The sequence below is a fragment of the Engystomops pustulosus genome, chromosome 10 (assembly GCF_040894005.1).
Source record: "Engystomops pustulosus chromosome 10, aEngPut4.maternal, whole genome shotgun sequence".
NCBI lineage: Eukaryota > Metazoa > Chordata > Amphibia > Anura > Leptodactylidae > Engystomops > Engystomops pustulosus.
In genome coordinates this window covers 23478733-23493195 of record NC_092420.1, presented here as the reverse complement: position 1 = coordinate 23493195, position 14463 = coordinate 23478733, and the positions used below count along the sequence as shown (strand labels likewise).

Here is a 14463-nt window from a genome sequence, read left to right as displayed (position 1 = left end):
AGTCCTAATGTCTCATATTTACTTTGATCTTTTGTGACAAATTCAATAGAGAATTTTTCTCTGCATGGGTTGTTCCATACAGTACATTTTGCAGGATATTCTTTATGTCATTATGTCATGTGCCGGGGCGTCTCGATGTCTTTAAGGCATCATGTTTATTCTTTCCTGACTATTGTATCTTCATACACATTGCGTGTCTTGTCTGTGATTGTCTCATCTGTATTGGTGTCAAATATGGAGACACTTTAATCTTGGCCCATGTATTTTTTTTTAACAAATCAGGCTATACATTTCCCTGGGTTGTTAGATTGTGGTGCAAGGGATTAATAAATTTGTGCACGACCTAAAAAGTTTAGAATTGCCTTCAGATTCCTGATGATATAATAGAACTCTGTAGAACAGCTTTTTGCAGCTCTAAGTGTGCGCCACAAATTGTGCCAAAAAATGTGTCGAAAAAACTGGAATCCAACATTTTTCCTGCGCCCGTCAGCCAAATTGTGACCCCCCACCCCGCAAAAAAAAAAAAATTGTGAGTGTCGGAATAGCACCAATATTGTGGTGCCCACACTTCATAAACAAGGCATAACAGGCGCAGCAATGCAAAAAAAAACCCATAGTTTTATGTCAAAAAGTCCATAATGAATGCCCCCCACTATTTCAGAGAAGTATATAAAGTTGTTAGGTCATGGATGTAGGGATAATATGGTGTCATCCAGACATAAAGCGGCATGGGGACTTGCAAAATGTAATATCAGAGCAGGTTTCTTAATTATATTGATAAATTGATATGAAAACGTGTTGAGCTTTGCCATCCTTTCTTGTCTACAGAAGGGGAGTAAGTAACAGTAAGATAGAAAAGTTTGAGGGATTGTAGGGTTAGAGGTAGCAACAATCCTATCTGTAGGCAATATTATCTATAGGCAACATGTTATAGAGCAGGAGGAGCTGAGCAGATTATACATAGTGCTTTATCTGCAGGCAGCATGTTATAGAGCAGGAGGAGCTGAGCAGATTATACATAGTGCTTTATCTGCAGGAAACATGTTATAAAACAGGAAGAGCTGAGCAGATTGTACATAGTGTCCTATCTGCAGGCAGCTTGTTATACAGTAGAGGGAGAGGAGCCGATTGTACAAAGTGTCCTCTGTGTTGACAGCATATTATACAGCAGGAGAAGCAGAGCAGATTGTACATAGTGTCCTATCTGCAGGCAGCCTGTTATACAGCAGGAGAAGCAGAGCAGATTGTACATAGTGTCCTATCTGCAGGCAGCATGTTATAGAGCAGGAGAAGAGGAACAGATTGTACATAGTGTCCTATCTGCAGGCAGCATGTTATAGAGCAGGAGAAGAGGAACAGGTTGTACATAGTGTCCTACAAACAAGAAAACAAGCCACTATAGATAGTTTTCTTAAAAATTTTTTTGTTTTATCTATTTCTTATTCAAAAATTGATTACAAAACGTACAAATATGTCAGAAGAATTTTTTCAATTATTTTCGAGGTATTACCTCTAAGTCCTTTAACACATATAATTTGGGTTGCAAGCAATTCCCATTTTTTGAGTTTTCACTGTACCGTGGCTTAGTGGAGACTTTTTCACAGGTAGCTTTCAGCAGAGGAGTAGATCTTTTTCTTTCAGTCACTTCTTAGCAGAGAAAAAACACTCGCATGATTCTTGTGACGTTTCGGAGGTCACGCCTCCTTCCTCAGACATGTCTGAGGAAGGAGGCGTGACCTCCGAAACGTCACAAGAATCATGCGAGTGTTTTTTCTCTGCTAAGAAGTGACTGAAAGAAAAAGATCTACTCCTCTGCTGAAAGCTACCTGTGAAAAAGTCTCCACTAAGCCACGGTACAGTGAAAACTCAAAAAATGGGAATTGCTTGCAACCCAAATTATATGTGTTAAAGGACTTAGAGGTAATACCTCGAAAATAATTGAAAAAATTCTTCTGACATATTTGTACGTTTTGTAATCAATTTTTGAATAAGAAATAGATAAAACAAAAAAATTTTTAAGAAAACTATCTATAGTGGCTTGTTTTCTTGTTTGTATGCTGCTGAGTCTGGACATTCTAGGGAGTCTGGCGTGTTCCACTATCTTTGCAACTTCTGTGCCTAATAACATTTTGTATAAAAGGACTGTACATAGTGTCCTATCTGCGGGCAGCATTGTATAGAGCAGGAGAAGAGGAACAGATTGTACATAGAGGCTTCTCTGTTGATAGTGTGCTATAATGCAGGAGTAGCTGTGCAGATTGTACATATTGTCCTATAGAGCAGGACACTATGTGGTTGTATAATAAGCCAAATATTAGAGTTTCAAGATTTATGCACAAAATATGTTCCCAGAATTCCAGCTTTCAATAAGAAGCATAAACTTCAAAGGAAAATCCTACAAAAATAAAGTGGAAACAAATAGGAGAGTCATAAAATGTGTTTAGTAATATGGAAAACAACCCATGAGAGGTTAGATCAGGCAATGGAACCAGCAGGGAAAACAAAAAATATCAGGTCGATCTGAATAGAAGTGAAACACGTAGTGACATAATCAGTGGGGAAAAGAATGGTTGTGATAGTATAATAGGATGTAAAAAAAGTAGTATACATAGGAAAGGATGGATTTCCTGATCCTTATATGGAAAGCTCTAGGATCAGAATATTGAAGATGTTGGAAGGGTCAGCCTTGTCCTTACAGATGAATACAATTGCGCTCATTTACTAAGGGTCCGAACGCCGCACTTTTGTCGGGTTTCCGATTATTTCCGATTTGCGCTGAATTGCCCAGGGATTTTGGCGCACGCGATTGGATTGTGTCGCGTCGGCGCCGGCTTTCACGCAACAGAAATGATGGTGAGACGTGGCCGTCGGACAACCCGACGGATTCGGAAATACCGCAGAGTTTAAAAAAGGGGTTAAAGGGGTTCAACATCCACCCAAAAGATTATTTTGTTTTTGGGAAAACAAGTAATAAAACTTACTAATAGTATTTTCATTGTCTTCTTATGGTCCGAGAAGCTTAACTTGATGTTCCTCTGAGCTTCTGTAATGGGGGAGTAGTCTCCCCTGTTGTGTAGTTCATTAGGTCTAGCTAAGTCAATCCAAATATCCAGTCCCAACAGGGGGAGAAAGTGGAGCGTCTGTACATTAATACATTATACTGTCTTCCATGTGGCTCACACACAAGTAACTCTTTAGGTTACCGGAAAACCCCTCAAACTCCTGCAGAAAATAAGACATTTCTTTGGACAATTGTGGAAGACGAAATACTAGAAAACAGCTTCACTTTAGTGAGCACTGACATATGACATTGCTTAGGTTAACCCAGCTGATATGTTGTTAGTTGACCCCGGTGGGAACTTAAAGTGATGTAGCCTTTAAAACGAGACAACCGGCTTCTTGTTTCCTGCTACGATATGTGCAGATGGAAGTCATGGAGAACCCTGAGGGCAGAAAGGAGAAAAATATATATTTTCCCTTTTAATGACATAACGAATGGGCATGTGTTTCCCACATGTATCCTTTTCATCTAATCGACCCAAAATAATGTTCAGAAATTACAGATTTCGTTAATGGATGTTACCCACATGTGTTACGCAACCTTTCAACTAAACTACTGTGACCTGATACGGATTGTAAATTTGTTATTGTAGATAAGAGTCCCGGTAATGTTTAGGCACATGCTGCTAGGTATAAGGTGGTAGAGAGGGCAGCAGCTCCAATTTAGAAAATTGAGTTCCATGTACTGGGCCTAGAAGCTTATTCACTGTGTCTAAGCGAGAGTTAACTCATGACGAAGATAGTTTACGCTAATTCCACTCACATCAGAGTCCTACCTTGGAGGTATTTGATGGGACTTCTCTCAAATGAATGAAGAACCTCCAGAACTGTTTGTTAAAATTAATTGGTAGATCTACAAGTGCACATAACAAATCTATCCAATAGCCCTTACGTACCCGATGAAGGCCAAACGTGTACCCGGAGCGTACATTCAGCAAGTCGAAGACTCAATCTTATTACTCTCAGCTCATGGTAGGGAGTGATCATTAACAACTAATGTGTAATTTGCTAAAACTGGGTGTCATGGTTTCAGACCAATATGCAGACATACATGTATGAGTATTGGGGAACAAGCACAGGATCGGGATACAGGATCAGGGTACAGCCTCTGATATGGGATTCAGAGGACATGCTCATGATCAGGATACAGGGTCCAAAAAGGGTACAGGAAACAGAGTAAGATACAGGTTCTGGGTTCAGATCAAACTGGGGTTCAGTGTTCTGGATCTGACAGGATACAAGGTTTGGGGTTGCTGTATCTTGAAGGATATTAGGTTCAGGGCTCCAGATCTGGCAGGATACAAATGTCAGGGATCCTAATAAGGTCAGGGTAAAGGGTTCTAGGTCAGGCAGGAACTGGAATGCAGTTAGATAGAGAATGCAGTTCAGATTGGAGTTTGGGGTACCATCTCAGGCTGGATACCGGCTTGTAGAGAGGTTATAGTTCAGACTCCGCTTCAGTTCCAGCAAAATACAAACAGGCAGTAGTACTACAGGTCATAGGAGAAAGTATAACCAGCCCTGAGTGAACTGGGAATTAGCCATTTTTCCAGTTCCCGGAAACTGTCCCAGAAGCTGGCCAGGGTAGGCATCACGCAACCCACAACTGAGACTAGAACCGAGCTTCTGGATGAACCACCCAAGTTTTCAGGGATCAGATACAGCAAGTTAGCTTTCAATCAGCTCCCGGCAAGGCGGCCCTGGGTTTGGATCACAAGCTCTGAACTTAGCAGCCAGAGTCCATTCAGAGACTGGGGTTACGTTATCCCACCCAGTATAAGTGACCATCCATGACTGTGGGTGGTAATGGTTTCTCTAAAAAAAACCTTCCTCAGTCAGGGACAAGTTATTTAGCCTTTATCCGGACTTGTGGTTCCACCGCACCTTGAGCAACATAAAGTGTCCAAACCTTTTGGAAGTATTTCATGTATTTGAGGGGGTAAATATTTTCTTCTTACATTGAAATCTGAATCAGGATCTTGTCTCCAGTACACGTGAAAAAATCTGTCTGGCGTTATTTGTTTCCATAAAATTGCTGACAGCTTTCTCTCCCTCCTTTACCGCGTGTAAGTAACGTGTTGTCCTCCTTTACCTTGGTTCTCTCATATTTCAGCAATTTCACCCCGTCATATATCATGCTTCGCTTCACTTACCTGTTACCCTTTGAAGTGCTCGTTTTATGTCACCAAGGATTAAGAACTATTTACAGATTTTGGGGCCTTGTATTATGTATGTGTATATATATAGTACTATAATATGGACTCACTGTTACTATAGATATGCCTGGGAAATAGACAAGTTAGAGTAAAAAAGCTGTAAAGAGATGTTAGCAAGTAAAGTAAAGAAAGAATATGTCCGTGTTACTTATAGTGACCGATCACAGGGCAGCTTTGATTTTACAAATGTAGAGTCTGAAATAAAAACTCTAGCTCTGATCCAGTACTTACTTACAGACTCCAAAACCGGCCTGGCTGGAAGTTACGGGGGGATCATGAGACCCGCTTTGACCAATGAGTGTCCTTCTCAGACCATGGATGTCACTTCCTCTATGTCATGTGTGTATAGAGGCAGTCCCCGGGTTACGTACAAGATAGGTTCCATAGGTTTGTTCTTAAGTTGAATTTGTATGTAAGGAGAAACTGTATATTTTGATAATTGTGGCTCCAGACAAAAACATTTTTGTCCCAGTGACAATTGGAGTTTTTAGCCGTAAATTTTTTTGCTGTAATGGGACCAAGGATTATCAATAAAGCTTCATTAAAGACACATTACAGCTGATCATTGCAGTCTGGGACTATAGTAACATCCAGAGAGCTTCACCACAGGTCACAGTAGGCAGAGGGGTCTGTCTGTAACTTGGGGTCGTCTGTAAGTCGGGTTTCCATAAGTATGGGACTGTATATTGATGTAGTGATATATATATGTGTGTGTATATATATGATGTCCCATAGTCTGAGGTCACTCATTGGCTGAAGCAGACAGGAAGGCATCAAAGAAAGGAGGTATCAGAGTCATGTGGGAGCCGGAGCAAGGTAAGTAAATTTATTTTTTCTTTGCCAACCCCATGAGGCTTTTCCAGAATTCCTGGAAAGTCCGTTCACTCAAAGACAAACATTTTTAACATATACCTATGAATTAAAAACAACAATTGCTTAATGGTTTTCATTTTTTATCCTTAGCTGGGAATATATAAAGTAACTACAAAAATATGGGAAGATTAATACAAAAAGGTAGACTTGATAATTGGAACTATTCCATATTAAATGTGTTAGTATTTTTGCCTCTCCTTCACACAGTAGAGTAGTAACTGTCTCTTCAGCTTGTTGTCACCCCTAGGGGGCCTGATTTGTATACCCTAGGACAGTGATGGCAAACCTTTTAGAGGCCGAGTGCCCAAACTACAACAAAGACCCGCTTATTTATCACAAAGTACCAACACAGAAATTTAATTTATGATTTATACGCCCTGCTCTGTCACAGTTTTCATTGATACCAGCACCTGAGCACACCAATAAAGCAGAAAATAGTCCCAGGTAGAGCTGTCACTTTGAAATACCTCTGTGCACAGCAAGTCCTGGGCTGTCTGGGACTGCAGGAAGATACCTGGAGTCATCTCTGGTGATGGCCTGAGTGCCCACAGAAAGGGCTCTGAGTGCCACCTCTGGCACCTGTGCCATAGGTTAGCCATCACTGCCCTAGGACGTTAGGAACTGCGTAAAACTGAATACAGATCACTTATGACTTACAAGTGTATGGGGCACATGTTTTCGCTTGGGTTTTTCATCTTTTTTTGCAACTTTTTTTTGTGCCCAAGACATCCTCCCTTCAAAGTTTGCTATTGTCCAGTCTCTATAGTGTTCTCTGAGTTATCACCTGGAGCCAGAAAGTTGCAACTTTTTGACCAAAAAAGGTGCAAATCTATAACAGCTTAGAAAAGCAATTTAGGACTGTTTCGACTTTTGGGCAAAAAGTCACAATATCCACTAAAGACCTTAGTTGAGATGTGTTAAAAAGCAAAACTTCGAAGACTCATCTGACCAGCAACAAAAGGGGAAAATAAGGCAGGAGCACAAAGCTCAAATGTGCCCCTGTGTGGGGTAAAAGAGAAAACAGAACAAAAAATTAATAGGGTTTTTCAGGAATTGTATTATTGATCCCTTACCTGTAAAATGAATGATCAATATTAGATCAGTGATAGTCTGACGATCAGCACTAATGAGCTCCACTCCATTTTTCCAGGATTGCAATGTCATTTCCAGTGGTCACATAGACTGGGGCCTGAGCTGCAATACCAAACACAGCCTCTATGTAATGTACGGCGCTGTGTTTGGTGAGCAGTGAGAGATTAAAGGACTTGACCGAATGCTGTAGTTTCTTCTAAAAGTTTATATATTGGGCCACTGGGTGTCAGAACAAGTCAACAGAGGATAAGTGATCCAAAATTAAATTAAAGTTTCGAGAACAGTTATACAATTTTCCAATATACCTTCTGTATGAATTCCTCACGGTTTTCTAGATCTCTGCTTGCTGTCCTTCTATAGACCATGGTCACACAGGTCCATGGCTCGCTATATCACACAGCTCTGATTATTCTCTGTGACTGTAACGAGCTGTGCACCTGTGTGACATCACATGACCATGGTCAGATTTCTGTCCAGTGGAAGTAAACATAGAAGCCTTCTATAGCAGGACAGCAAGCAGAGAACCAAAAAAAAAACGTGAGCATTTGATACAGAAAGTATATAGGAAAAATTTATAAATTTTCATCATCCAAACAATAACATTAATTTGCCAAAATGAGAACATCCTTTTGATGAAAGTTCATTCCATCTCCAAGTAATAATTTGATAAAACCTGCAAACTCTTGTTTGTTGGTTGGACGAATGTCAAAATGCCAAACCAAACCAGTGGATATCATCTTGCCAGTGTGGACGCAATGGGGCACATTTACTTACCCGGTCCAGTTGCGATCCTGCGGCGCGTTGTCCGACGAGGATTCGGGTCTGCCGGGATTCACTAAGGTCGTGCGCCCGATATCCAGCTGGTGTCGCTGCTGCGCCGAGGTCCGCCAGAGTTCACCTTCTTCGTCCCGGTGTATGTGAGTGCTGCTCTTGCGACACAAATTCTTTTTTAAATTCTGCGGTTTTTCTGAATCCGTCGGGTTGTCAGACGGCCACGGCCCCCGATTTCTGTCGCGTGAAAGCCAGCGCCGATGCACCAAAATCAGATCGCGTGCGCCAAAATCCCGGGACATTTCGCCGTAAATTGGAAATATTCGGGAAACCCGATGAAAATGCGCAATTCAGGCCCTTAGTAAATGAGCCCCATTGGGTCAGATTTATCAGGCTGTCTTAAAGTCAGAATATTCTTAATTGTTCATGACAACCAATCACAGCTCCCCTTTAATATATTCATGAGCACTGGTAAAATGAAAGCCGAGCTGTAACTGGTTGACATGGGCAACTAAGAATATTCTGACTTTTAGACAGCTTGATAAATCTGACTTCTGTTTCCTTACCTGTACAGGAGAACACGTTACATCTTGTTTTCCCATATAAGAGACCATCAGAAAATATATGACTTTCTGCATGTATAGTTGGCTTCCATCATACATGGCTACAGCCAAAAATGTAAAAAAAATTACATAGCATGTGACGGTCCTTTAAAATGACATGAATGAGGATCCATGATCAGCTCTGTATACCATTCACTTCCCTGCGTTGACCTCTCCTTTAAGAACCTTAGTTTCCAGGATCGGTGGAGGACGACTAAGTCTCAAGACGTCATGGTAGGCCCGAGGTTACCTAAAAATGGCTCTCTAGCATGTATATATTTTACATATAGTCATTTTAATAGTGTAACTTCTGGAATAAACCTGGAATAAGACACAGTATTAACCCCTTCATGTTCACTACTGTCTTCAATGTCACCCCTTGTATTGTTATATCATTGTGATAATTCCGTTCTTGTGGCGTATTATCTGTTCAGAGTCTAATCTAAGTCATGTGGTTTTACTGTCCTTGTTGTGAAGTTTTATTTATTAGAATTCAATGTATATGCTGCAAATGTGTTCATTGGTGTTTGGAAAATGTCTGATCTGGAAGAAAATGTACTTTGGTGGTAATTTCAGAAAATATTAAGATTTTCTTCAAATACTGAAAGTGAAAGGGGTTTACACAGTGTGCACTGCAAGACCATGCTTGCCCTTGGTTGGTTTGGGGTTTGTACTGTACTTCTTAGTTTGCCCTGTAGGGGTGCTGCTGGATAATTGTACAGGTAAGCAGGGGTTATGCTACACTAACTTTCGCAGCAGTGATGTCAAGCAGTTATCAAGGGTTTCTGCTGCTTGACAACAAATTAGCCCCCATACACAGGATGGGGGATACTGTCCTGATCAATGGGGATCTCAGAGATCGGGCTCTGTTTTACCACCTTTGTACTCTTTTGGAGTGCAACGGGGTGTCCCTTCTCTTCATCTATGGGGGTCTCTTGATCTATGCTGCCCATAGACTTCAATTATTATAGGCATATGCTTGAAGTCCCTGCCTATCTACTGCCCCGTCAAATTTCCAAATTTTCATTGATCAAAAAACAATGATCAAAATTAGCAATTTTAGTAGTAGAAGCAATTCATGTAATTAGGACAGTTACAAGTTTCTAGTAACCTCCTTTTAAGGGCCTGCACTTTGTGGACAGACCTCCTATGGAGGATAAGACAATGTTCTATAAATATCACAATGGCTTCACCAATGTCCTATAGAATTATTATAGTAAATAGAACTTAAACACGAGAAATTCTCACAACTTCATATTACAGTACCAAAAGTTACCATGTAATTCTCTCAAAGGTCCTCCAATCCCTATACCATGGATGGATGATGGGTGACGACTTCACATTCTACGACCTGACTTATAAATGTTTTACAGGTGCAGATGTCTCAGCAGTGGATGAAGAATACTAATCTTGCTTTTTTTATCTAGACAAGGTCAATGTCAAATTCCTTATGTCCTAGAAGCATTTACATACTGAGACTGAGGGGTTTATTAATGGGAATCTGTCAGAAATGCTGACCATGCAAATCTGCAGGAAGTGTTCAGTAGCTGCCCTGGAGCATTGCTTAAAATAATAAGCAGTGAAATATGGATCCAATGCGTCCACTAAAAGGTTTGACCTTTGTCCTAATCCCAATTGGGTATCAGCTAAATGTCCCTGTGTCCCATGTATCACCCTTGAAAGGAAACCTACCTTTAGGAATCTACCTATTAAGTAAGATTCTTATAGTAGGTCCCCAGTAATATCCCAAACCCTAAACTCTCCTTCCCTAACCCTACAATGCTTTTTAAGCTAATCAACAGTATATATCACTAATATACTAATTTTCCACTAAGTAGCCTCCCCATGGAGTAGGAGGAAGGCTACTACATGCCCCGGTAGCCGGTGCAATTGTTCCCTACTTGCATGTAGCAAAGTCTAATATGGGGGCACCACCAACTCCTGGATCTAACTTGTATGATCATTTTCTGCAGAGGCCACTGGGGAATGGAAAAGATTTTTCAGTAGACTCTGCAGAAAATTAGCATATTGTTAGAAAAACTGAGGATTAGGTCAGAATGTGTTATAGGGTTGGGGACGGATAGTTTAGGTTTCAGGATATTACTGGTAACCTACCATCAGATCTACCTTAATAAGTAGATGCCTTATTGTAGGTTTCCTTGAACTCCAATTCAAAGATCTAGAAACCAAGTCATTGTTCTCCAGAGTAGTCACAGTGTAGGTGACAACTAGATCAGGTCTGCTGGAGGACACAATTGCGAAGCACCAGTAGATTCAGTCCAAATCAGGACAAGCAGGTGTCAGGCAAAATCCAAGGTATAAGGTGAAGGTCAGGACAAGCAGGGAACAAAATTCAATACACTAGCTGGAGGGCAGATGTGGACTTAGGTCAGGTCAACTCAAAGTTGTCATCAGAGCTAAATACAGGGCCATGTGGCAAAATTGGCACAATCTGACTGTTTGATTTGGAGCCTTCAGTGGAGAAAACAGCTGGTACATTCACAATGCAAGTTATATAATGTGCAGAAGTCATTCTGGAATATGAAATGAAAGTTTGATTGGTGCTGGCCTCATCTGAAGTAACATAGATGGAGGTCAACTGCTAAAGACTACTCCCCCCTCTCCCCCCACTGAGCACTACGGATACACAATCCAGCGTGCCGATGTGGGCAGCCATTCATTTCACGTGGTCTATGTGAGACAACACCTTCTATAGACAACCAGTTGATTAGAGGAGACATCACGTTGACCAACCTATCAATTGTGCCGTGAACTCCGGACCCATTGCAGTCCCACAAGAATTTAGTTCTGTATCATATCAAGCTCTATCAATACTTCATTTTTCATCTGCGCTGTATAGCAGTGAAATGTGTCACACATAATATATAATCTGAATTTTCCATAGCGGTGTTTTTAATAAAACAACAATTCAGATGATAACCATAAATATGCTGTGGCCATGACTTCAAAGTACGAGACTGAGTACATGGTATTTATTGCTCCAGATCTCATTGTATCATTGCGTAATTCCAGCCATTTGGTTCGGAATTGCTAATTGCAGATATCTCTATGAGCGTGGACGTAGTTCAAAGACTGAACATCGGATCATCCGATCACCTAGAAACATATGTAGATGTTTACTGAAGAATTACAAAAATATCAATAAATACTAATAAGTTCTAAAACTAATGGCAAACACATCTAATACAGGGAAACGTTAAGTAATGACCATCTGGAGTATCAACCTGGATCTCCACATTGCATAGAGTGCAAAACCCACGTTCCATGTTATGCATAGTATTCCTCATATACTTTAAGTATTAGACGCAGTTTGACCCCCTGAACTTTAATATTTACACTATATCTTATTAATTTTCTTCACTTGACTTGAAATTTCAAATTCCAGGATAGGGAGCATATTTCTCATGGAACCTACTCCGATTTCTCTTGGAACCTATCCAATGCAATTTGATATGATGCAATCCATGATATATTTGATATCTGTGCATGACAGGGATCAATATATTTCTCAATATTGTGTCACAAAGTGATGGGATGTGCTATTTGTCGCTGCCCAATAGTTATGGTTTGAATTGCAACCTAACAATAGTTTTGGGACAATCTCACATTATTGTATTGAAGTGGTTTCATGAGGAATCGGTCCACATTGCCCTGGTACTTCTAGTCTTTGGAAGCTAAGGCCTAGCAGGAATCATCAGGTGGCATGGGACTCATTTTGGTTAATGAATGGCCTCCTCGGACCACAGGACATCACTTCCTCTAACATCAAAAGGCAAGTCCCTAGATATGAGGAGGCCACTCATTGGCCAAAGTGGGTCTCATAACCTCTGGCACTTCCTGAAGAGTGGAAGCAGCAGTGTGACATGGGAACTGGGTGCCAGTGCAGGGTAAGCACAAAGGGGGAGATTTATGAATGTTTCGGTGAAGTGCAGAGTTAGACTACACAGTTGATCCTGTGCCAGATAAATTATGGTAGAGACTGTGGAAACTACTTTAGACCAGCTATTAGTAAGTCTAGTTTCTGACTGAATTTTCTGGCCCACATATTAAGCCACTCCCCCTTTTCCAAAGATCACTCTCCTTTTTGAAAAGTCAGAAAACTGCCCTAAAATGGTCCAAAACCCATAAAGAAAAGCGGCCAGGGATCTACCTATAAAAGGTAGATCGGGTAGCAGGTTCATCTAACCTGTAGTAGGATAGCCCCTGTTACAGCTTTTAGGATTGCCCTAATATGCTAATTTACTAAATAGGCTATTAGGGCATGGAGTAGCCGGAGCTGAGGCTATACGACACAGCTATTCCAAGATCCACCTACCAATCCATCTTCAGCATGCAGCTTCTCGTAGCTGAACACACTCATCCGCGAAGCCAGGTTCTGCGCATGTGCAGACCGCCAGCTGTGCATTCTGGTCTCCGAAGCTGGACCTACTGAACATGCGCAGAACCTGGGTTCACAGACGAGTGCATGCAGACGAGGGCGTGCCTAGAGTCGATTTTGTTAACTTCATTTTCGATTAGGATGTTTGTTTATCTTCTCCAATTTGCTACAATTCAGCCTTCACTGTTGGTGTTGAAGGTAACTTATCAAGTTTGGACTAAAGTTTCTACGATTTTGTGTTCTTTTTAATCTCGGCCAATGTATACATTTTTTATGTTTTTTTTAACCAAGAAATTCCACTGCTGAGCCAACTTCACCCTCACCACGGAGATATTACTGTCCAATCCCTTAATCTCGCCCCTCTCTCTCTTCTCCATCCAGCTTGCCGATGATCAGGGACTGGTGCTGATGACAACTGTTGCGATGCCCGTATTCAGTAAACAGAATGAAACCGTGAGTATAGTGATAGTTGCATGTCTCGGGCAAAGTTTTTAGGGGTTCTCTCTCGGGTTTTGTTACATACAATGAGTGTAGAAGTATCCTTCTATGCATGTATCCATTCCCATCTCCATATTCCTGTCCTTGGACCTTGTGTACATACAGCAAAGTTGGATCACTTCTCATGGGCCGAAATTATGCAACTAGTCACAGTAACATAACATGGGTTAATTTAGAATTTTGTATATACATTCTTATTTACTTATTTTTTCATTTTCTATGATTTTGTATATCATATGTCTGTTAAGAGGTGATAAGATATTCCTAGGGCCACTTAATGTCTACTTTTCACTTTGACTGGGTCATCCTGCTACAGTGACATAAGCCTTGGCTACATCTGGATGATCAGAGTAAGCGCTGCTATCACTTCTTCTATTATCTGAATTTTCTTTATAACCTAGATTACCACAATTACAAATACACTTGTATTGTATTTTATTGAAGCATTGAGTGGAGTATCAGGGGGAAGGTCCTTTGAGGGTATTACCTTGATGTTGCCTATTATGACATCTGCACAAATCATTGGTTCAATTTTCATTTACATTCTTCATCTTATAAACTAACCACTTATTACATAGGATTTAAAGGGATTGTCCATTTTAAGCACATAAATGCTATTGTTAGTATAATAAAAAAAAATTATACAATTTTCATTGAACTGGAAGCTTCAACTGGATATAAAATGGTCCCTGATTATGTGATGTCACGCGGATGCACGGCTCAACACACACCCTGATTACACTTGCTGATATAACAAGCCGTGCACTTGTGTGACAGCACATGACAAGAGATATAACAAGCTGTGCACCTGTGTGACATCACTTGGCCAGGGATATAATTAGCCGTGTACCTGTCTGATGTCACATGACCAGGGATAATTTTTTATCCACAGGAAGTAAACAATGAAGCTTCCTATAGAATGACAGCAAGCAGAGATCTAGATCATGTGATG

The 14463-nt window shown here is 40.7% G+C and overlaps 1 protein-coding gene across 5 annotated transcripts in view; it reads left to right on the top strand.

Annotated features, from left to right (window-relative positions):
• Positions 1-14463, top strand: part of CACNA2D3 (calcium voltage-gated channel auxiliary subunit alpha2delta 3) — a 597379-nt gene that overhangs the window by 374991 nt on the left and 207925 nt on the right. For all 5 annotated transcript variants that reach the window (XM_072127891.1, XM_072127887.1, XM_072127890.1 and 2 more), the window contains one exon: positions 13395-13466. In XM_072127891.1, coding sequence (XP_071983992.1) covers positions 13395-13466 — 72 coding nt within the window. The remainder of the gene's footprint in view (positions 1-13394; positions 13467-14463) is intronic.